We start from the raw sequence: 24393 nt of genomic DNA, 5'->3' as shown, positions 1-24393 counted from the left end.
CGCCCCCCGGGGCCCGCGTCGCCGTTCCTTTGTAGTTGGTGGTCTCGCCGCTCGGCCCCTCTTTAACAGAGCTGCCGGTTGCTGTTCTTCAGAGAAAGACAAATATTGTTTGGGTTGTCAACACTGAATGACAAGCTCAGGGGGGAGATAGATGCGTTTAGGTGTATACGTGTGGATTGTCGGGATGTGTTTTATTATCACAAAAGCTCTTAAAATCCCAGGTCATGATTTACCTGGCAAATAAAACCTACCGATATTATCATTCTCTAAAGATATTTTGATCACACAGCTCTTTTCCTGGAGAAGGAAAGGCTTTTATTTCCTTTCTTTCCCAGGGAAAAAAAAATAAATAAATAACAGCGGGAATGATGGGGTCTAGGGTGGGAAATGATACCCTACCCTGAGAGGCTTATCGCTCCAGGCGTGTGTCTGTCTGCATGAGGATGAGCTGGGCCGTGGGCAGTGGGAGACTGACCAGCGTCCCCCATACAGTGCACTCCTGGGTGCTCTGCACAAGTGAAAGAGCGTGGCTATAAGCGTGTGTGTCTGCCTTGCGTCCTCATCAGCCCACTGATGCTGAGGGCAAGGGGGTGTCATTAGAGGTCACCTCAGTGCAGCAGACAGGACACACCCACTGTAGCAACCGTGGCCACCTGCCGGGCACTTGCAGCAGCAGATGTGAGAGGACAGGGGTAGGGACATAAGCTTGAGTTCAAGGGGACAAGAGCAGGGGTGAAGCTGTAAGACGCCCTGTTGGTCTCCTCCAAACACAGGAATTGATTAATCTCGTACCACTTCCCACTCACTGCGCCATCCCAAGCCTGTCATGAGAACAGATTAATGCGCAGGTCCTTCCGCATGTACTCCTGTTTGAAAACACACTGCGCCCTGGTCCCAGAAATGCCCCCACGCCACTGTCACCTCGTGCTCATGGCAAACATGCAGAAGGGGTCAGAAAGCCTCCCTACTTTTTCAAGGGACTAGAATTAGGAAGGTAGCAGACAAATCCCTGCAGAGGGTTGTTCTAGGAATGAGTGCCTTCAGAGATGGGGATGCAGGGGCCATCCTTCCAAGCCCCCTCTCATTTTGGGCGGTCCTGCCAGGATTCTGGCATCCTGTCTACCTCTCATCCTTCATTTTTGGTGTAATTCCTGGGCCATAAGCTTTGCAACCATTTTGGAAGCTGCCAGCTGGAAGTTGGACTAGAGCAAGTAAGTTTGCAGAGCATCCTTGGGAGATAGGTACACAAATCCCATTACTAGTAAAGGGATTTGTAGGCAGAACTTCCATGCAAGGCTTTGAAAATTCATTCTATTCAGTGTATCGCAACACTGTCTGGGAAAAATAAGAGAAATCGTTTCACCCAGGCAGTTAGAAAGGGATTTTTTAAACTCCTTTGAGATTTAGAATTTTAAAACCCCTTCAAGACGTCAGGCATTTCTGAGAACGTTATCCCTCGTGGCTTGGTTTGCATCTCTTCTTCCAGGCAGAAGGTAATTTCGGCAGTGACGCTGTTTCTAAATAGGATACGTTGTGATGGACTCTCACCTCTCTGAGAGAAAAGCACTAGGCTCCACTCTACCCACAAATGATAAGCAAACTAGCCAAGGAAAAAGTTGCCACATCGATTGACTGTTAGCCAGCCTGTCGGTTGAAGTTGCCAAACTGATTTAGTTTATATTGACAGTGGTGCCTCTTTTAGGTTAGACACCAAGGACATAGGCATGGAGGGCCACTGGATCTTTACAAAGCAGGTGTCTATTCCTGCGTGAACTTTGATGACGTTTAGGAAGTCTGTGGCCTACAAGCCCCGTTCGGTCTTGGCTAAGTAGTGGTTCACTTAAAAACTCAGAAAGTGGGGCCAGCAGGTGGCATGGTGGTTAGGCACTGGAGTCCCACATGGGCAACCATTGTTCGAGTCCTGGACCTAGCCACTTGCATCTTGCTCTCCTCTTCCTGTCTTTCTCTCTCTCTCACTCTCTCTCTCTGGTGAGCACATGTGATCTACAGCAAATTAAAGTAATAGCAATAATAAAGTCAATAAACTTAAAAAAAAAAAACCAACTCAGAAAGCTGATGTCCTCCAGTGGGGACCCTGAGTGGAGCCACGGGCAGGACAGAGGTGAGTTCAGAGCTCTGATTCTGAAGTTACACGTGTCTGAGTCTAAACCTTAGCTTTTCCATTTACGGACTGTGTGATCTTGGGCAAGTTATGTAACCCCTCCAAGCTTTAACTTCCTTATGTATAAAATGTAGGTACGGTGAGAAGTGGGGAAAATAAGTTTTCTCCTCTTCCAAATTCTCCAGTATCATCCTGTCTCACCCCACATAAGACAAAGTCCCTCCAAAGGCATCCACCACACCCCACCCCGCCTGCCCCTTCGTCCTCCATTCACTCTCCTTTCCTGCAAACTCCACTCCTGTTTTTCCCTGGATGTCAGATCACCCTGCTTCACTTTTACACCTTTGCTCAGTTGTGACCTCTCACAGAGGCTGTCCTTGAGCAGTTTACATGGAAGGAAAACAGCTTTCCATTTAGGTATTCCGCTAGTGTCTGTCTTCTAGAGACTGCAAGTCCCATGAGAGCAAGGATGTTTTGTTAGCTGCTTTATTCTTAGTGCCTAGGACACACCCGACACACAGTAGCTACTCAATAAACACTTGCTGAATGATAAATGATGAGCAAATGCTGCAGTTGATGTGATGAGCCCAATACCTGTCACCATGTAAAAATAAGTTAGTTGTCACCATGTCACCGCGTGGACTCGTTTGCAGCTACTGATTTTCATTGCAGATTGCAGAGGTGCCTTTCCAGTTGCCGGAGCAAGTCCAGAGTTGGCAGTCGCGCATGTTGGCCTTGATTATTCCGCTGTGGTTCTCTTCTCTCAGCAGTGGCACATTTGGAATTGGCTACATTCCCCACAGGGGCCCCAGCATTGTCGACTTAATTGGCTGGCGCAGAGGCAGGCAGGCCCAGCCCTGACCCTCGCCGTCATCCTGCCTAGTCCCTGAGTGCGTTCTGCCATCAGCTCTCAGGCCCTTGTGAATCAGGCTGCGTGCAGAGCCATGAGACCCAGCAGGCTTGGCGGTCCTCCCTCTCCCTACGCTCTGCTTGGCCTGAAGTCTTCCATTTTCAAAGAGAAACCCCAATCTCCTCCTCAGGTTATGTATCGACAAGCCTGATCTTTAAAGATACCCCCTGCTCCTGGGGGCCTGCTCAGCAAACACAGAGCATCCGCAGCCTCCATGTTTGCCCTCTTTGACAAGCAGGGTCTGAGCAGCTCTCTGGGAAGTAGTCTGACTTATTGATTGACTCTCTTGTCAGGTTGATCCGCTGCCAGCCAATGAACACAGAGGGTTCTAAGTGGCACCCAGCAGGGCCCACACAGACCCTAATTACTATTTCAAACAACCCCCTTCCCTAGCTGCCACTTTTCTAGGCCTATAATCTCTCAGACTGTGTGGTTGCTGGAGAATTCTCAGCTACCACAACCAACCCCACTCCCTTTCTCTGGCTTTGGCTCCCTCTGATCGTTCCCTTGCAAGCCCACCTGGTATAAAAACATAAGACTTCAGTAAGAAAGCACCACCCTAACTCCAGGTAGGTCTATTTATCATTCTCATGGAAATGTGGGACCTGAGTAGGGTCTGTCCATCCTGACTCACTTAGTTTTCAACATGCTAAGTAAATTTTCTCCAGCCAGCCAGAGGGATGCTGGCAGTCTGGCTGCCCATTGTGTTGTCGGTGGCTGGTTTCCTAGCTTCCACCTGGATCCCACCAGCTGCCACGTGGAGTCTTCCTCCATCCCACCCTCACTGACCCGTGGAGCCCTGTTGTTCTGTCCGAGGGTCTCTCTGGAGCATGGCCTGTCAAATCGTGATAAATTGTGCATTTTGGCCATCAGTGGCAGGGAGTGACATCAGGGAAAGGGCCTCCCAAACTCATTTCACTTCTGACCCCACAATGGCCTGAGCCAGACCTCGTGGAATGAGCTGCAGGAACACTCAGAGCACAATAGGAGGAGCGGCTGCCCTGCTGCACCCGAGATCTCCTGTTAAGTAGAATGTAAGTTATGAATCCGGCATTTACATGAAACCTCAGTAACTCTGGCTCCTGAGCATCTCTACGTTCTAAGGTTGGCTTTGAAGGTAGATCAAAAATGGACATGTTTAAGAGCTAATCTTGGGCCAGCAGGTGGCTTGGTGGTTAAGGCACTGGACTCCCAATAAAAAAGTAGGAGTCCAGGCTCAACTCTTAGACCTGGCAGCATGAAAATTATGTCATAAGCATGTGCATGTGAGCCCGAAATCCCAGGGGGAGAACGGAAGAGAAGAGATTGAGGCCACCCCCCATCCCATCCCCCGGGGGGTGATTTCACATTTTCCCTCTCACTCTCTCTCTCGCTCTCGCTCTCTCTCTCCAGTAAGTACACATGCCCTATGGCAAAAACCATAACAACAACAACAACAACAACAACAAAAACAGAGAGAGAATGAGAGAACTAGTGTCTTCTTTCATTATTTTGTATTTTAAACTGAGGACCTATCACTCTCACAAGAGAGCCCAAAGAAAGCACCTCCCAGTGGAGCATGGTCACAATGAAATCCCTTCTCCTTCATTTCTCCATCTTATTGGGATTGGGGGCATACACAAGCATCTGGGATATTTTTCAAACCATCAGACCTAGGATTCAAACCACCGGGATTCCTCCCACAGTCAGCTACATGGGATCCAGCTCTTTCAACTTCTAGTCTATCAAGCTGGCCAATACTGTTCTGTTTTCTTTTTTTATTTTTTTAAGTTGATATTTTTATTTCTTGAGAGAGACAGAGAAACAGGCACCCTCGAGCAGGTGTCATCGTGCCATAATCCTCCTCCTACCTTCTGGATAGCCAGGCGCGTGGGGTGGCTGTGCCACTATAGCTGGGAAAAGCTAGTTTTTGTTGTTCACAAATACGCTGGTCCTAAATATAGGCTGATTCTTTCTAGAGGGTTTCAGAAAAGCTCCTGGCCCAATAAAACTCAAAGAAATGCACGGAATCGGCTGTATAAAAATGGCATCTCACTTCTGTATAAGTGAATGTCAAGGTGGTCTCTGGCATGCTCCTGTCACACAGAACCCCAGCCTCCCGGCAGCTGACAGCAGGGCCAGTCTACGTCTTCACTCCTTCCACACTCCGTCAGTGCCAAGGCTGAACAGCATCTCCATCACTCAGGATCCGGGATGAATGTGTGTGACACACGTGTGTGCCAGCAGGCCAAGTGGCCACATCTGAATTCAACAAGGTGAAGAAACACACCCCCTCTTCAAGGGTGAAAGGTCATTCATCAACCCCAGGGCGATTATTACGAGTTTTGAGGCAGAGACAGGTTTGCCGAGACTCCATTGCCCATAGAATTTGTGATCAGATCACTGTGAAATATGAAGCTAATAACCAGCTCCCCCTGCAATTCCCTTCTGAGTCTGAAATACCCCTGTGATCAAATTTCACAGCCAGTGGTTTCCTCATCTGTTAAACAGATTATGATCCTACCTACCAGAAAGTCTTAAGATAATGTATGTATGTCTGCAATAGCACCTGCCATCGAAGGGGCTTATTGATTAGCAAGAGATAGTGATATAACATGAAATAATAATAGCCTTCTGTTTGCTGATGGACTGATCTGCTACCAATGCTGTTTGATCTCATTCTTTACACCTCTTAGTGTGTATTTTTGTGTTCACAAGATCGTTATCTTACAGGCTAACTCTCCAAATCTGCCCCCATATTTCATTATCTGTTGTACCACACACTGATGGAGCGCCTTCTGTAGTCAAGACTTTCTGCCAGCTCTTCCAGGGGGTGGAAGATGTGTCACCTCTCTCTGGCCCTGAAGGAGCCATTATTCTACCTGTAAGGAAAACCTTTACAAAAGGTAAAAGAAGAGATTGATTGAGAGACTGACTCCTCAGCCCACGCCCTAGAGCACATCAGTAGCAGAATAAGAAACAGGGACCTCATTAGTCAGGAAACTCATTTTCTTCACAGCTCCCTTGGGCCTTTATCCTAAGGACAGTTTTGTCCATTCCCACAGGCCAGAAAGATTGTCTCATTTTCTTACTCCAGCATGAGAGAAGGAATGGTTGATCAAGATTTAAAGAAAAAGAGAGGAAATGTCAACAGAAGCCTATTTCTGACACACACACACACACACACACACACCCCTAAAAGAAGGGGGGGGGAGAGACAGAGAAGATGGTTCTACCCCTGATATATTTCTCACTTATTTACTTAACGTTCAGCTCAACAACAGAAAATATGCCCAGACTCGAGTTCCATCTGCGGGTGCTTCTGCGGGGGAGACAGGTCTTACACTCCGTGGGTTTGCCTTTTCCCCTTTTCCCAGCTCCATCTCACTTTCTTATTTTTTCTTTTCACTTCTGGGAGTTGTCTGAGAAGTTACAGGTATACTCTGACCTTCACCCTTCTCACCTTATCTATAGTTTTCTTATTTTCAGAATACTTCCTTTTAAAGAGCTCCTGCAGCACTCAAAAAAAGAGGGGGTGGGGTGGGGAAAGAGGTGCTTCTTCGTTCCCTTAAAACACTGAAAACACAGTTTCATGGCTGTCCTCTTTATGTTCAGTAAGATTAGGGTATTGTTGGCTTGCTGTTCTCCCAAAGCTGACGGTTTCAATATGTTCTATGCCCTGGCATGACAAGATTGAGTATTATAAGAGGAGAACAGTTTTGACAAGAGTTTTCATGTGAATGGGGCATTGGGGAGGTTGTCATCTTTCCCTGAGACCCACCGCTTCCTTCCATAGATGTGAAAATCAAAGCTTTGTTAGCCTGGGCCCCAGCTGCATCTGGAATACCTGTTGGTGTCTGTCTTAAAGCACGGGGACCCCGCTCTTCAAAAGAACCGGATCTCCATATAGCAGCAACTGGCTCAAGGCATGCCCTGGTAACCCAATAGTGTAATTTTTTTAAAAATCCTTTTAAAATAGCTAATTCCTTGGCTCTCTTCACCTGGTAATTACAAATCAGGAGCTATCGTTATCTTGAAGCCGCCACGATTAGTTCTCATTTCCTGACCTCTGTACAGTGAAAATATGTCATTATTTGAGGCAGTAAAATCTGGTCTCTTCAAGTAAGTGACCTACATATAACGGATAAACTGCAGGAGAAAATTAGGTGTTACCTTGACAGAAAGTGTGCAGTAAATGTCACTTATTCTTATTAGTATTTATCATCTAGAAAAGTTGCAACTGTGGGCCTCACACTTGAGAATCATGTACAGAAAGAAAACATGGTTCAGAGATGGAGAAATGTGTAAGAGAAAAGCAGGAACACGCACACACACGCACACACACACACACACACACACACACACACACACACACGGATACCTTCCGGCCTTAATCTGCAGCCATCAATCTAAACTGTATTGTTTGGGGATAGGTTTTTAACCTTAATAGAATGCAGCCTGACTTTAAGTGGTGGTAGGCATGCAGAATTAATTGCCGTGTGAACAATTTTCTAAGCGTTGTTAATTGTGTTTCCTGTGGTTAATTGTTTCTCCCATCCCCATATCAAACTCAGAACCTTTCCCTGTCAACAATCCTCTCTCTCCCACGGTGCTGGAAATGTAGCGACAGCATCAACTTGTGTCCAGTGGAAATGCCAGACAGACAGGGCGCAGTTATTGTTTGGAGGGAAAATATGCAGGAGAATGAATTCCTTATTTATTTGCAAATGAAGCATTTCTTAGATAAAGGCTGGGAAAGAATACAAGTGTTTTGGGTTTGCTTTCATTCCACTCCGTAAAAACAACTCAACAAGAGTCATTAAAAACAACTCACCAAGAATCATTACGGAGAGGGGTGTTTCAAGTTTGCCAAACTAACCATGGAGATTTGGCGTGGGCAGGCAAGGGTGACCAGAAGTTGGTCTGAGGTTTGAGCTGCATAAGGAAGCGAAGACTTCTGCAGACATGTTCATTTCCCTAGCAAGGAAGGAGCAGTGCTTCTGACCGTTCTCATTCTATTCGTATACTCGAGTAAAGTGAGAGAGAGAGAATGGTAATACATCTGTTCAAAAGGACCCCATTCCATCACTGTCGCCACCTCCTGCCAAGGTTTTTCTGCAGTGTGCTGAAAAGTATCCACTTACCATGAAGACAAATGAAAAGGAAAAATATGTTTAAAGTTTGAAACAGAGAAACGGGCTTCCGAATGGGCCAGTACAGATACAGATGGTGTCCGCGGCACTGGAGTTTCAGAGCAGGTGTAATAAGTTAGCAGGCAGGTACCTTGGGTAGCCTCTTTGCTGAATCGCATTTTGAATAGTTGCAGGGAGGGGGAAGACGCTCCTTGTCAATGCCCTGGACTACTCCTCTAAAAGCAGCTGAATCCAGAAGGTGGGAAAGGCTGGAAGTGACAGAGCAGTACCCATGACTTGACTCCAAAGGGGCGTTTCCCTCTGTGGTGGTAGCCGTGGAAGATCTGGGCTCCGCATTCTGCCCATCACGAGACATCCCCTTCCCCAAGGCTAAGAGCAGCAGGCCTGAAAGAGGAGACCTACCACCCAGAGCTCCTGCTTTCCCTATAGAGCAAATCCCTGCAGCCTGGGGCAAGCCGGTTTTTGAACTGCAGCTTCCGTAAATGGCAACCGTTTGGAAAAAGGCACCTGGCCCTCCCCCTTGACATTTGCATTGCTGAATTATCTATTCATATTTTCATTACTTTGTCTCTCCTGCAGCAATGCATCTGCTCGGACTCAATTGGCAACTCCAGCCGGCAGATGGACACACCTTTAACAATGGGATAAGGACCGGCTTACCAGGAAACGATGATGTGGCAACAATGCCATCTGGAGGCAAAGGTGAGGTTACAGCTGCTGCTTGCCCTCTTGAGGTCACAGGAAAATTCAGAGCTCTCGCCAGCTGGTTGAGGTTTTCTAATCCAAATCTTGGAAGGTATGCCAAAAGGAAAAGAAAGGGGAAAAAAAATTGTTGCCTTTCATAGGTGCCCCCGTTAAAAGCTGTTTGCTGTTCCTGTCTGTTAGCTGTGTTTGGCTGGAACGCTCGGAGCTGGCACGGTGCCTGCTCAGAGCCATGTGCATACCTATGCTATCTACAGCGACTGGCATGGTCTAGAGCTACTTGAAAGCATCCCAAGACCTGGGCACAAGCAGCAGCCACAGCAGCAACAGCAGCAGCTGGAGAGGCAGCAGCAGCAGCAGCAGGAGGAAGTCCTGCCTAATCAGAAGGCAGAGAGCAGCAGGCAGCCCATGCCAGGAGCCTGGGTCCCTCTCCCAGGAGGAGAGATGCAGCCTCCCTGGGGAGGACTTGCCGCCTGGCTTGGCTTGAAAGAGAACGGCTTGCTTGCAATTGTTCTGCGTTGGGAGAGAATAGAAAGGAGTTTTGACAACTGGGTGACAAGGCTTCTCCTCTTAGAATGGTGAAGGGGACAATAGAAATGTTTATTGAAGCAATCAGGCAACTGTATTCTTGCAGGAAAAAAAAATAGGTGCTAACAAGGTGCTAAGGAGGAGTAAAGACAAGAGAACCATGGGGACAGCGAGCAATTAAAAGACAGAGCAGCCAATGGCATCATTAGCTGGTTGGCACATGGGGGAAGAGCATGCTGAATTCCGGATCAAGTCACAAGTGGGAGGGTTTCTGTTCAATACAAACACGGAATTTCCTAATCTGCCTCTTAGCATATATAGCCAGTACACCCCCACGTTTCTTTCTTTTTTTCTTTTTTTCTTTTTTTTTTTTTTTTTTTTTGTGGTGTTTGTTTGTTATTGTAGAGGTTTTTGCTATAGGGTGCGTGCGCTCACCAGACAGAGACAGAGAAACAGAAAGCTAGAAATCACCCCCCAGGGGGGATGGCCACACCACAATCCCGTCTCTTCTGTTCTCCTCTCAGGATCTTGGATCTTGGGCACGCACACACACGCGCCCGGTGTGAGTTTTAAGCCACCGGGTCCAGGACGCAAACTGCGGTCAACTACGTGGGAGTCCAGCGACATAGCCATTATGCTAACTGCTGGTTCCCATCCCCACATTTCTTAAACTACCCCACAGGGACATTCCAAACAAGAAGAGCAGTATGTACTAGTCACCTGTTCTGTGCCAGACTTAGCGTCGTAAAACTTGAACAACTCAGGAAGGAGGAAATTATCTCTGAGAAACTGAGACCCAAAATATTCCAGAAACTTGTCCCAAATCAAACAAGCAGGCAGCGGTCAGTACGAACTGAGATCTGTGTCCTGTGTATCTCTAGGCGGGATGTTGGAATTTTTCTTAGATCACTCGTTTTCCACAGAGAAGATCCCAGAATGTATCTATCCTCAGAGGTGTACGTTAGTCATCCTGAGATGCTAATGCTTCTTAAATTATTCTCCCCAGAGCTGTCCTAATGCTTCGAGTCTGACTTTTTTGTCTTTTTATCCCGTCTTTAAGAATCACTCTACTCATCTGTCATAATCATAACACTAAATTACCTTTAAGTAAGCATGAAAAAGTTTTATCTGAGGATGAAATAATGTGCTTTCCATTATCAGGTAAGTAAAACTAGACCTCAAAACGAAATACATATTTCGTCCTAACTGACCATGTTCTGCCTTAACTGGCCAAAAGTCCGGAGCCAAATTTATTGACCTAAGGTTTAAAATCTGTTCCCCTTCAGTACTTGACACCGGCCACTCCTTCTGCTTCCTTTACAGCAGAGGTTCTTAGCCTGGACACTTTTGCCCTCCAGAAAAATATTTGGCCATATTTGAAGAACGGAGAGAGCTATGACTGGTGTCTACTAGGTAGAGGCCAGGGATACTGGCAAATAGCCGACAATTCAAAGGACAGCCCCCTATGAAGAATTGTCTCTCCAAAATGTCAATAGTTCTGCTCTTAGAAACCCTGGTTCAGGAAGTCTCTGTCTTTTACCCGTAAGTGTCGTTTAATCTACAAATGAGCACCTCAGTTCTTCACAAGAATGCAGAATATACATTTAAAAGTCAATATGCAAGCTGGCCCCATAGCGTGGTGGTTAAGGGAGCCAGATCCCACATAGCCAACCACAGTTCAAATCCTAGCCTTGGTGGCTTGTGTGTTTGTGTGTGCATATCCAAAATCCTGACAAGATGGAGAAAAGTAGGAGAAGGGATTGCAGCAAGACCATGCCCAGCGGTGGTGCTCCCTTGCTCCCTCACTCGCTCTCTGGTGAATGCACATACCCTCTGGCAATTAAAAGAAAAGAAAGAAAGAAAATACGCATTTGCCATCATGGGCTCCAGGATATGTGTTTTATGTGTACACTCTGAGGATATACACAAACGCTTTTTACATTAGGTCCTTCACAAACTAGAATCACTGCTCTTGCCTCTGTAAATTAAGACCAGCCACACCTCCAACTTGTAATTAAGCTCCATTCCCAACCCTCACCCCCTTTTAGCATCCCACACCAGTTTGAGCAGAAAGCAGAAGAAAACTCCCCTCAGAAAACGAATCCTAGGAGTACACATCCCTAAATTAAGGAAGGAAGAAACACTTTCCTTCATGTCTTTAGAAAGACCAGAATGTTTCCCTTCATGTGCAACATGCTTTTGGAACGTTGTGTAAGTTCAGATGTTTTCTGGATGAATTATGAGACAGAGTGTTTGCCAAATCATTGTCCCATGAATTTCGTCAATAGGACATTTATTTTTTAAAAAAAAAAGCATAAAAATTTAAAATTGTGTAAGGATGAAATAAAATTCAAATATACTTCTTTTCTGAATACCAAAACAACATTCTTGTAATGGCTGTAGATAGCAGATCTCTTCTAGAATTGTTTTAAAGTTTGGCTTCAACAATGACCAGAAAGGTTTTCCTTTCCTCACACATGCCTAACTTTCAGTGAAAATGACCTTAGGTTTGAATTTCTATACCCGGTGACCTCTCTCCTCCCCATTCCCCAATTCTATACATTTAGATAACTTGATCAATTCCAATTGACTACTTTTCCAGCGTTTCCAAGAGACAATCAAGATATATTGGCAATAAGTTAATTAAATAACACCCTCTCCATTTTTTGTGGTATACGATAATCCTTCACTCCAATAATGCTTTAATCAAGATCCACCACACATTGCCAGGGAGGTTAATCTTATTAAGCAATTACTGGGGAAGTATCCAACAGAAGCAAATTAAAATGTAAGCACAACACGGGCATGTGAGTCCCATCTAAGATGGCACATCAATAGAGATTTCATTACCTGGTCTTTAAGAGTGTTTACATTCTTCAGGTTTGAAAGCAGGGCTAATAGACAGGGCAGCCTACACACTCTGATGTGTTAGTGGAAACAGAGCACTTGATTAATTAGTTGGGAGAGTATGTTCTGTGGGCTTTGTCTTCCTTTCCCTTTTCCATTTGTTGTTGTTCATGGTTTATTTTTTCTCTACTCTCTTCCAATTAAACCTTATCATGGACAGTAGTTGGGTTTCACACCAAGAGGGAGCACATAGAGACTGCCGGAATCACTCACCATCTTGTGTGTATTTCTGTGTCGAAAGGAATGAACTCATACATGTTCATTACGAAGGCATGGAGCACTTTTTCTATAGATCCTAAATTAGATAAGTCTTGAGGACGAAGATGCAACATAGCATTCTGACCTGGTCGGATAACATAGGGAAACCAGTTTGATAGGCTAGGCCTGGGGGCAAGACATACAAGAGTTTTTAAAGGACATATTATATGTACCAAATTTGTACACTCATTTTAAGAAAGAATAAACTCCCATATGAAAATGCATGGATCACCCTCAAAACTTATTACCGATTTTAAATTCTAAGCATCCTCTCTATAAGGGTTAGCAAACTACAGCTCATAAACCAAATCTGGCAAGTTGTCTACTATTGTTTTAAAAAAAAAAAAAAAAGTCTTATTAAAGCACAGCCATGCCTGCTCACTTACCTCGTGCCTATGGCTCTCCGAAAACAAATTACCGATTTTAAATTCTAAGCATCCTCTCTATAAGGGTTAGCAAACTACAGCTCATAAACCAAATCTGGCAAGTTGTCTACTATTGTTTAAAAAAAAAAAAAAAAGTCTTATTAAAGCACAGCCATGCCTGCTCACTTACCTCGTGCCTATGGCTCTCAGAACACAATAATGAAGTGGAATGGATGTGACAGGGACTATATGGCCCATAAACTCTAAAATATTTACTATTTGGCTCTTTACCAGCAACAACAACAAAAAGTCTGATGATTGTTCTATATCATCTCCAACCCATTTCTGCTTTTCTAGAACTTTCCCTATAACTACACACATTATAGGGGACTAGAAAGAGGAAGCCAGACTCCTAAGATGTTAGTTTTTCCCACTTGACTAAGCCCTGATTATAGTATACTCCTGATAACTTTGCATGGACAGAATTGTCACGGTACAGGACTCTGGAACTAGTTGGGTATAAAAGTCTTCCCTTCGAACCTATACTCAGGTCACTTATCTTCTCTTGGCCTCTGAACACTCATCTGTGAAATCGCATGCCCTCATGAGCTCACTATCCAGGTAAGATAACCCTGTGTAATATTGCATGTGGTATCAGGCACTATTAAGCTTTTTCATGAATTGCAGTTGTCGTCATCGATGTCATCATTACATCTCTCAGTTGGTCCATAGAACAAGTCCATGCGCTGCTACTTCTTATGAGATGTTCTTTTCCAACAGCAAAGACCACCTTCAGAATATCAGATAGACAATGATGCCACTTCATCTGTTTCCTTTAACTTATGAGAATTAAAGCAAATCCCAGTGAAGATTTCTTCCCAAAGATTTGCTTGATGAGGTCAGGGGGAAGCTGGACTTCCCATTCAAAAAGGCCAGTGTGTTGCATGAGTTGGCCTACCCCCCCCCACAGCATTGTTTGCCTCGATGCAGCTTGAGTTCCATCACTGCCAGCCTGTCTGTTTTAAGCCCTACCATTCTCGGTTTATAACTCAGCTGTAAACATTTATTTGTGCCTGGAGCACATTTCTTTCCTACCCTTTGAAAAAAAAAAAAAATTAGAATTTCCAGATGGTATGCAAGTTGGAAAAAAAATGGCAAAGACTGTTATTCTGTTTAGAAACATGTTTTTCTGCACTTGCCCTTTCAGCAAAAACTTCATAATGATTTTTACTAGTTGGCTTAATGCATGGTACTAGGAGCCAGATTAGCAGGGAGGTTGGTAATTCTTCCTCTGGCTCTCATCAGCCTCTCAATGAACATAACCCAGAGTTTCAAAATGATCGCTTCCCTACATGGGGCTTTTCTAAAGTCAGTGAAGTTCTCAGAAGGGCAAGAGGTCATTATGTTTGAGCCAAACATCCCATTACTACATATTTCCTGACAAATACACTAACGGCCTCCCTACCAACACCACAGCAACCCTCATTTGGAGACCATGTTGTTCTACCATTCTTATAGATAGGTACGTGCATCACATGGGTAGGTCTGAGCTTCTGCTTACCGTCCACAGCTCACTGAAATTGTAGTTTCGGTTGGGTGCAGCATCATCATGGCATGCCATAACCATCAAGAAGGAGATGCAGCTTCCTCCCTCCTGCTTTTGTCCTTAGTCTCATTAGACACACTTCTCTTTCCAAGTTGACCCTTCTGCGTAGCCCTCATACTTAGCACTGGGTCTGAAATGCAAACAGCAAGGTGGTTAGATGTGTGTGTTTTGCAGTTTGTCAGTCCTAGCTATTGATCCACTGAAGAACTGTGTGACCTTAAGCAAGTCACTTAACTTCTATGAACCTGTGTCCTCTCATCTGAAAAAAAAAAAAATGGGAAAAAATAATAAAGGTTTCAGCAGAGTACATGGCAGGTAGCAACTGCTCGACACATTTGAGCTACTATCAATACTAATAACCTAAATTATGTATTAATGCAGAAGCAAGATCACTTGAACAGTCACAGATATCAATATTTGTTGACACTCTTACTGGCAAAGTGTTGACCATTTTTATCTAAGCCAACAAGGGGAGGTTTCAAAAGAGGTAATGGCCACATTGAGTCCCAAGAGCTGAAGGATTTTTACAAAGATTATCATTGCTGTGATGTGAACACCATCACGGGAGCAGTGACTCTCAGGATGGAAAGCCATTGTGGAGGAACAGCCAGCCAATGGCAGGGGGAGCTGATGAGCCGCCGATGTCTCAGATGAGCTATTGATATATTCTTGAGCAGTAAGCCTAAGGTCCTTAGGAGAATCTTTTCACTTATCTCTTGGTTAAATGGAAGACTCAGATGGTTGTCCTGATCCTCAAATAAATGGAAACGAGGTGTAATGACTGAAGCAATATTCTGAATTCAACTTTATTTGCAATAGATAAAAATATGTGAGGCAGAATAATCCACAAGGCAGATTTATGCTGAAATGCCTCTGGAGTCAGTTAAGTTAGGAAGTATTAGCACAAGGCTTCATTTCCCTGGTATGACTACAAGTCCATTCCCTTTATCACTTGTTTGGGGAATAGTTTCACTGTTTCCATAAATGAATTATGGCAACATTTTCTGAAATGATTAGCTCCTAATGTGGCTATGGAAGGCTGTCATTTTGCTCAACATCAGTCTTATTTAACTGGTTGAAATTTTAGGTACATGTTTCGGAAAAAGGTAATAGCTTCACATTTACATGAGCAATCTTCCGTGGAGTTAGAGTCAGGCTATCCTGTAAAATTGATCATTTGCAGTGATGCCTCTAAAACCCAGATTTCTCATCTCTAAGCTGGACATGAACTAGCCAGAACCATCATTTCTTAAGCATCTGCCTCTTAGGGCAAAATGATCAACTCCACTATTCATTGTGCAGGTCAGGGGTAGATAGCCAAGTCTGCCATGGAAGTCCCAGCTCTGGGAGGTATGGGGTAGACTCAGCCCTGCCTTCAGGAACACCATGCCTGCTCATCACCTAGAACCCAAGGATACTGGCCAGACTTTCACAAAATGATTACAGGATGCTGTTTAATGCCTCTTCTCCTGGTGCCCCTAGTTCAAACTCAAATGGAGTTTATGTACTCTGGCCTTCAGGCTACCTAGGTAAAGGATGATGGGAATATGATATATACCCCAACCCTGATATACCAGTGATTACCTACTAATCTAGCAGATGCTCCATAAATATTTATTTCATAGAGCATGAGTGAATAACCCACTCAACATTGCTTTAGGGCATCCATTTTTAATTGTAAATACATAAGATCAGACTGCTCTTCTCTAAAGCAGACTGCACAAAGTTTCTGGCACTAGAAGTAGCCAGAACACACAATACCGGCATTTGGAGCCAGTGAACTTGTGATTTTGTTTTCTCTGGCCAACACATCTTGATCCATGTGACCTGTGCCCTGCCCCCCCAGCCTGCCAATGTACTAACCACTCCTGTATGTGGAGTTCAGCTGCTGTGGAAAGTTGCTGCCTGTCTCTTTAAGGCCCACTCCACCTCATATACCTTCTTCGTTGATCGTGTCTACACTAAACAGCTTGTACTTTAAATTAAACCATCAGAAACTTGCCCTCCCAATCGGGGGTAAGTAGTTTCAGCTGTTTTTAGTAGCAAGGCCAGAGACAGGATAGAACAATGGAGAAGCACCACTTGGAGAGGGGTAGTGATTAGCCCAAAGGCACACAGCTGGTAGTTTTCAGAGCCAGGATTCAAAGCCAGGGCTGACCAGCTCCACTCTCCACCGTGGCTTCTTTGAGGTCTCAGCTTCTCGAATGAGGATAACCATTCTTTAGGTAAAGAGAGGAACCTTCATTACTAACTTTCCTTGTTGCGGGTCTCAGTGGTGTCTTGGGAGGGAGTGGCCATGTGGGTAGTCCTAGAACAACTGGTACGGCTCCAGGGAACCCAGGTTCCAGTCCTCATTCATGAGTCCCGGCCTCGTTCCGTGCTTCCCTATTTGACCTTAGGACAGCAGAGACCTATCCGCCTGACACCAGCCCAGGACCATGGCCTCCAGGGCAAGTGCTGACATGGTTCCCTGCACTGGCTGTGGCAATTCGCAGCAGCCTCCTTTTCTAGTTATCTTTTCAGGCAGTCTTTGCACAACTTTTTTTTTTTCTTTTTTGGTTGTTTTTACAATTATAAAAGGTATACACTCTCATTTTCAAGGTTTTGTAACTTTTTTTCCTTTTGCTATAAGAAATCTGAACATAGTAACTGGCAAATTTGAAAGAGGTCTTTCAATTAAATATTGTATCAGTGTTCTTTTCTTGTTTTTTTGGTATCTGTACTATGGTTCTGAAAGAGAATGTCCTTGTTTTTAAGAAAAACAAATAGACATGTTTACAGGTAAAGGAAGATCCTGTCTGTAACCTATTCTCTGCATTTCAGAATATATATATATATATATGTGTGTGTGTGTGTGTGTGTGTATATGTATATATTTCAGAATATATATATACATATATACACACACATATGTATACACATATATGAGGAAATATATACACATATATACACACACATATGTATGTATACACCTATATGAGGAGAGAGAATGATAAAGCAAATGTGTGTGACATTAGTGAAAGAGGGGCAGAAAATATACAGGAATGCTTTGTAAAATTTCTGAAATGTTTCTGTGAATCTGAAATTTCCACACACATGGGGAAGATGTGCCAACTCCTCTTGAGAAAGCATAATTCCATTGCACACTTAGAGAATTTAATGTGAAAGCAGTCACTAGCTGTTTCATGGTATGGATAGCATGTGTTAAACAAATCAAGTTTGTTAAAAGTAAAGTTATTTGTAAATTAACGAGGTGTGAAGGTCTTCCAATAGCCTCTCCTCCGGTGCCCTCCCATCCCCCCCAACATACACATTCTTTGTAGTACAGGCCCACAGAGGACACTCCTGGCCCACTCTATAGCCCACAAGAGACTATAGTGAGAGGCAACTTAAGTTATCTTTGGGTCCAAACCACTCTTGGTGGACAGACCTTGGCCGGAAGAGCCAGACCAGCCAGAAGGTAGCCAGCTGCTCAGTAACGAGGATGGAGTCCTCATTGGCAGCAAGCTTCCTTTACTCAGGTTTCTTCCACAGAAAGTTCATTGGAGGCCTTTAAGTGTCAGGACTAGGGCCCTCCCTGTTATTCTTAACCTAGTGACCTTTCCACTCTGCCCCACCTCCCTAGTTGGTTTATTTTTTTTAATTTTACAGAAAAGATAGCGTTTATTCATGACTCTTCAAAGGGATCCCTACGAAGGTTCTTTAAAAAGCAAATTCCACATAGAGCTTTTCATTTTATTTTTAAAAGTGAAGTCTGGTTTACATGCAATTTTGTAAAGTAAATCTCTCTCGAGCTCTCATTTCATCCAGTGGTGCTAAGAGTTTTATTGAATACCTCCCAAATGGGCAGGTAGCACTATGGTCCAGCTCACTACGTACTCACATTTCACACACGAATTGCCAGGTCAAAGCACGCAATCTAGGGAGCCTGCAGCTCTGCCTGACCTCAGGGAGTGCAGCGTCTGGTGAGAGAGACTTAGAAAGGCAGGTGCATCCATGGCCACACTGAGCAGTAGGTGCTGCTGGCGGTAGTGGTGTGTGAAGGCAGTGGAGAGGGAAACTCTGAGAAAGAAGTCCTTTTCTGATTGGGGATGGGGTGGGGGTGGTTTGTAAAGGTAAATCCAGCTTCAGGGTGGAGGGCACTTGACCCAGACCAAGCCCTGACTCCCGATTCTAAGTTTGTTTCATACGTATGTTTATTCCTAAAAAAGCAGGCTCCCTTGGTGGATAGATAGGTAAATAGGTGAGCAGACAGTTAGACATCCATATGCATGTATAGGTGCATAGCACACATGCACACGTGATTGTTTAGAAACTCCTTTACTGTGAAAAGGAAGCAGATGCTTTCCCATATTGTTTTCCATTCCTTTATTTTATTCCATGTAACTACATACAACAGCACTTACGTTGCTGTTATGTACGAGGCACTGACTAAGCTCTTCTTTGTTCACTTCCACTTGCTGCTGCCACCCCAGAAGGTAGTTATTTAGGCCTAGAGAAGTTAAGTAAATTGCTGGATATCACACAGCATGGAAGAACCAGAGACAGGATTTGAACCCAGTTCCGTCTGACTCCAAAAACCTGCACTTTGCCGCCAACGTGCTCTGCCTCATTCAGTGGATGGAATATTGAGGCAAGAAGCATCGGAAACCCTAGGGGAAGGTATGGCTACAGAGTGATAGCCCACACTCAGTGGTAGCAGCAGCTCAGTCACTGAGGTTGGCGTCTTGAAGTCAGGGTCTAATAGAAGAAGGAGGAGCTCTATACAAACCACGCCTCTGAGGCTCCTCGACTGAATTTCTCCTGTCCACCCACTCCCCGGAAACTAGCTCCCCTGCACATCGGCAGCATCCGCATTTGGCTTGACATTACCAAAGTCCGTTCAGGTTTCCACAGTAGATGAGAGGGCTTATGGGTACTGATCCCCTGCCTCTTTTTCATTTCCTGTCATTAACCCAGCAACCCCCGAAAGCCCAGTAGACATGAAGGCAAGCCCATCTTATTAAGTTGAAAGACGAATAGTGTTCTAAAAGTTCTATTTTATTAGTAATGCATTTCTTTAACTTGTCACGTGATGATTGCTGGGTTGCCTTGATCCCTAAGCTGTTTTTCCCCAGGGAGCTTTTTTACTACACTCCTTCCTCATTGAGTCCCTTTTATGATATCTGTTCCCTAGGAAACCTTCAGTTTGACGGGAGGGCTGGACATATCTGTCAAAAGCAGCATTACTAAGTAAAAATTTGTTTCCAATTTATAGTAACCAGATCAGCTTGTGATAGCAAGTGTTTCCCCCTGGACATGCCATTATTTCAGCAAAACCCCCAAATAAACAACACTCTCTTTGGCTTAAAGACTTACAGATCATATTTATTTTTGTATCAAATTAGTCTAAGAACTTTGCATGGATTAACTCATTAAGTCCTCACAGCAGCCCTATAAAATGAATAATAGTGTCACAACTATTGGGCGATCGGGAAAGTCGTGACAGATTTTTGCATAGAAAAATACCTCATGATTTTCCAGACAACCTAATATATAGATGAAGAAGCAGGCACAGAGAGTAGATTACTCAGTATCAAACCTAGGATTTGAACCAAAGTCGTGTCTACTCTTAAACTTTGTATACCTTCCTCCCCCTGCAGGTGAGTATTCAGTGTCCATTCTCACTGCTAGCCAACACACGAAAGTTCAGAATGTTTGGCAAACAGACCATCTAGTCCTCATGTAAAGATCGGAACCACTCGGAACTTCTGGTGGTTTAGTTTCTTCTTAAAGATGTTACATGGTGAAGGCTTCCCAACTTCCCTTGGGAGCCCTTTCTCTAGTATCCTGTGGTCAAAAGCTTCTTCTTAAGATCCAGACCACTGTTTCTCTTGCTTTATTTTAAGCCCCTATTGATTTTTTTTTTTGGACCCACTATTGAGCTAAATAAAAAGGAATCATTCCTTCACATGTTAAAGAAAAAAGAAAAAAAGAACTGCAACCCTCAAGTCACTCTGTGATTGTCTATTACAATTAAACATGGAAGACCTTCAGAGATACGAAAATGAAACATCTCCATTTTTCAAGTGGGGAAACTGAGACCAAGATCATTGATCAGTCTTGTCTCAATGTGGCCACCAGACAGTAGCAGAACCAACAGGTTCTCTCACCTTTCATGCCAATCCTCAGTCATTTCATAATAGCTCCTGGCTGTCTAAGTCCTTTACAACACATGGAGGCCAAACATGGGTAAATATTTTCTGTCCATCAATTGCAGAATGCAGAGGGGGCTTATTTTTCCTCCTTTGCCCATCAGGCTGAAGTTTTCAGATCTGCAGAGCCAGTGATGTGATCAATGGCCCCAGAAATGACAAGACCCTAGAAACAAAAATTATTTCAGTTCTCTTTGTTGTGTTCCAGTTGGTTTAGAAAGGGTTTTTTAAATTTTAATTTTATTTATTCATTCATTTATTTTAATTTGACCAGAAATAGACACACATACAAAGGGGGGAGAGCGAGGAAGCAAGCCACGAGGTCTGGGACTCAAAACGTGGTCAGCCATATTGGAGTATCCAATGTCGTAACCACCATGCCACCTGCTGGTCCCCTGAGTGAGTTGTTTGGTTTTTTGTTTGGGGTCTTTTTTTTTTTTTTTTTTTTTTCTTTTTTTTTTTTTTTTTAATTTTTTTTGTTTTTAATTAATTAATTTACATTCATTCATTGAGCATTGTCACAGCACACAAAATGTGATTTTCCATTCAGAATATGCTGCATCGTAGCTTAAGGTAGAAAGATGATAATATGTGACTTGAATATTCCCTACCAAGTTTGGAATTCATTTCCAAGATTCACAAATGGTCTTTGTACAATAAGGTTCTAACCAGATTTTTAACCCATTTAAGAGATGAGGAAATGAAGCCCTGAGAGGTCAATTAACTTGTTTTCCTTGGGCACCTGCTAAAAGGTCCGAGATTTTCCTCAACTCTATTGCTACAAATAAAACCATCGTTGAAAGTATGGAAATCATAGGTAGTTCCTTTTATTAAGGAATCCTCTTTGAAAATATGTATTTCTAGAACTCCTTTATTAAAGTTCTGAGGGATGTTGAGTGTAGACAACCAATATTTCCAATATGAGCAATTTCAAATAATACAGCAGAGATGTGTTAATGTCACTGAGCGAGAGGTGTGGCTTCTCCATGGTTCCTACACTGCCCCCTCCCTCTTATTCAAAGGAGGTGTCAGTCCCAGTATTAGGTCAGCCTCAGATTGAGTCCTCATTTTCCGCTGAATTGTTTTATTTATTTATTCTGGACTGATGTTTGTTCAAAATGTCAGAGTATATTGGACTTGATTGGGTCTGGAAAAAATAATGAAAGGCTTCAAGAATTAAATTTGGTGCCAAATTATTATCACCCTCCCCTCCCCTGCTGATAATTCTTATATCCTAGTGACATTTGGGGTAGATAGAAGCTATACATGTCCTTATTGAACTCCAGCTGTTATTATATTTGATAAGTAGAGAGTAATCACAAGGCCACCTGTGGAGTAGTGGTTAGGGTGGTTAGATCCCACAGGCCAGCTACACAGTTGGGGTCCCAGACCCCAGTTTGAAACACATAGCAGTTGTGTACATGTAGGTGCCCAAAATCTTAAAAGGAATAAGTCGAGAAGGGGTTGCAGTGTGCCCATCCCCCTGGGAGAGTGCTTTCTCTCTCTCTTGTCTCCTCTTCTCTCTCTCTTTTTCCCTCTCTAGAGAAAGCATGCTCTTTGGGCAATTAAAAAAAAATAATAATCCCCACAGAATATTTAGGAACCATTTTGCCAAGATTTCAGATGCCTTAGGGTATGAGTTTATAACTTCGTTATTTAAATTCTAAGTGTTTTAGCTCTAATTTACAGAGAAATATGCCATGAGTGTAATCTTAATTTTTTTTTTAATTATTAGAATGCATGTAAATGAGAGGAAGAGATGGTGGAAGGGTGAACCAGAGCAGAGTAGAAACTATGGACAATTCAAAATAGGCTTCCAAAACATACAAACCAAAAACTAGTAGAACTGTATCAAACACACACAGCAGAATGTGATGTTCAGTGCTGAAGAAGATGAGTATGTGCATGTCCTGGATGTGGTTAGTTCACACCACATGTGTGCTCTCAAAAACCTTACACTACCCCACTGTAAAGTTATATGTAATCCAATGTAATATAAAGAAGATTATGATGATGATAATAAAAAAATAAAATAAAAAACCTTACACTACCCCACGAGGATGTACACTGGCTATCTGTAAATCGTACATCATAATTTTTTTTAAAACCCTGGCATATAATTAAACAGAGATGTAGAACCAACTAATATATACCATTGTCACTAACTTGATGTCCTTTTCTGTTTTCCAGTGCCCTGGTCATTGAAAAATAGCAGCATAGACAGTGGTGAAGCAGAGGTTGGCCGGCGGGTGACACAAGAAGTCCCACCAGGGGTGTTTTGGAGGTCGCAGATTCACATCAGTCAGCCTCAGTTCTTAAAGTTCAACATCTCCCTCGGGAAGGATGCTCTCTTTGGTGTTTACATAAGAAGAGGCCTTCCACCATCTCACGCCCAGGTATGTCCATGCTTACTGCAGAACAGAGTTTAAAAACCTATAGCTACCACTTTACACCAGGAGGATGCCTCTAATTAAAAGGTAAACAATAACAAGTGTTGGCGAGAATGTGAAGTTGGAACATTTCTCCTTTGCTGGTGGGGATATAAAATGGTCCAGCCATTGTGGAAAAGGGTTGAACAGTTCTTCAAAAAGTGAAACAAAAAATTACCATAGGACCCAGGAACTCCACATCTAGGTTTATATTAACAATCAAAAAGAACTGAAAACATTACCTTCTTCTAAAAATGTGGACTCCAGCATTCATTGCAGCCTTATTCATAAAGTACAAACAACCCAAATGCCCAGTGGATCAGTGAATCAATAAAGAATGATATATCCATGCGATGGGATGTAATTCAGACATAGAAAGGCATGCAGTACTATATTATCACATGCTATAACATGGATGAAGACTGAAAACACTATGCCAAATGAAAGAAATCAGATGCCAAAGGCCACATGTTGCCTGACGCCATTTATGGGAGTTGTGTGAAATAAGCAAACCCACAGAGAGAGGAAGCAGATTAGTGGTTGCCAGGAGCTGGGAATTGGAACTGACTGCTAAGAGGTCTGAGGTTTCTTTTTGGGAGAATAAAAGCACTCTGAAATTAGATAACTGTGATAGTTTATGCAACATAGTGAATATATTAAAAAAAAACCAATGAATTGTAAAATAGCAGAATCTATATCATAGAAATTGTGTTTTGAAAACAATACTGACATTCCTGTCTGAGGAAGCCAGTTTGGGGAGACTCGGAGATTAATCCTGAGGTACTTCTGTTCACACGTTCTGATTATTGGGTTAGTTTGTTCAAATATCACTAGGAGCCATCCCGTTGTAGATGAAAAGAGTGATGTGACATGAACCAAAATTCAGCAGGTGTTTCTCTGTGGCTTCCCTGTGCTAATTCCCTGGGAAGTCCTGGGTACTGAAAGTATTCCACATGTTGGGAAGGAAGAGATTGGATTATATTATAAATCTCATTACTGTTCCTCTCATCCCTCCTTTAATTTCTCCCGGTAAGGATTTTACTATATATACCACTTTGAGTAAATTAACACTTACATCCCTTAGCTTTCTTTTCAATAAGAACTGAATATCCTGAGGAAAAACCAAGCAGGGTTGTCCTGCCTTATTTGCCTTCAAATCCAGCAAGAGCATCAAGTACATTAGGAAAAAACACTGGTGGAGGGGAAAAAAATATATATATATACACACATATATATATAT

The 24393-nt window shown here is 43.4% G+C and overlaps 1 protein-coding gene across 1 annotated transcript in view; it reads left to right on the top strand.

Annotated features, from left to right (window-relative positions):
* The window catches only part of TENM2 (teneurin transmembrane protein 2), a 550878-nt gene that overhangs the window by 322322 nt on the left and 204163 nt on the right, over window positions 1-24393 (top strand). The window contains 2 exon segments of the mRNA XM_027771820.1: window positions 8744-8866; window positions 22915-23120. Coding sequence (XP_027627621.1) covers window positions 8744-8866; window positions 22915-23120 — 329 coding nt within the window.

Source organism: Tupaia chinensis, unplaced genomic scaffold, assembly GCF_000334495.1.
Source record: "Tupaia chinensis unplaced genomic scaffold, TupChi_1.0 Scaffold000234_1, whole genome shotgun sequence".
Classification (NCBI taxonomy): Eukaryota; Metazoa; Chordata; class Mammalia; order Scandentia; family Tupaiidae; genus Tupaia; species Tupaia belangeri.
The sequence above is the reverse complement of the archived record's forward strand: the minus strand, read 5'-3'. Positions and strand labels throughout refer to the sequence as shown.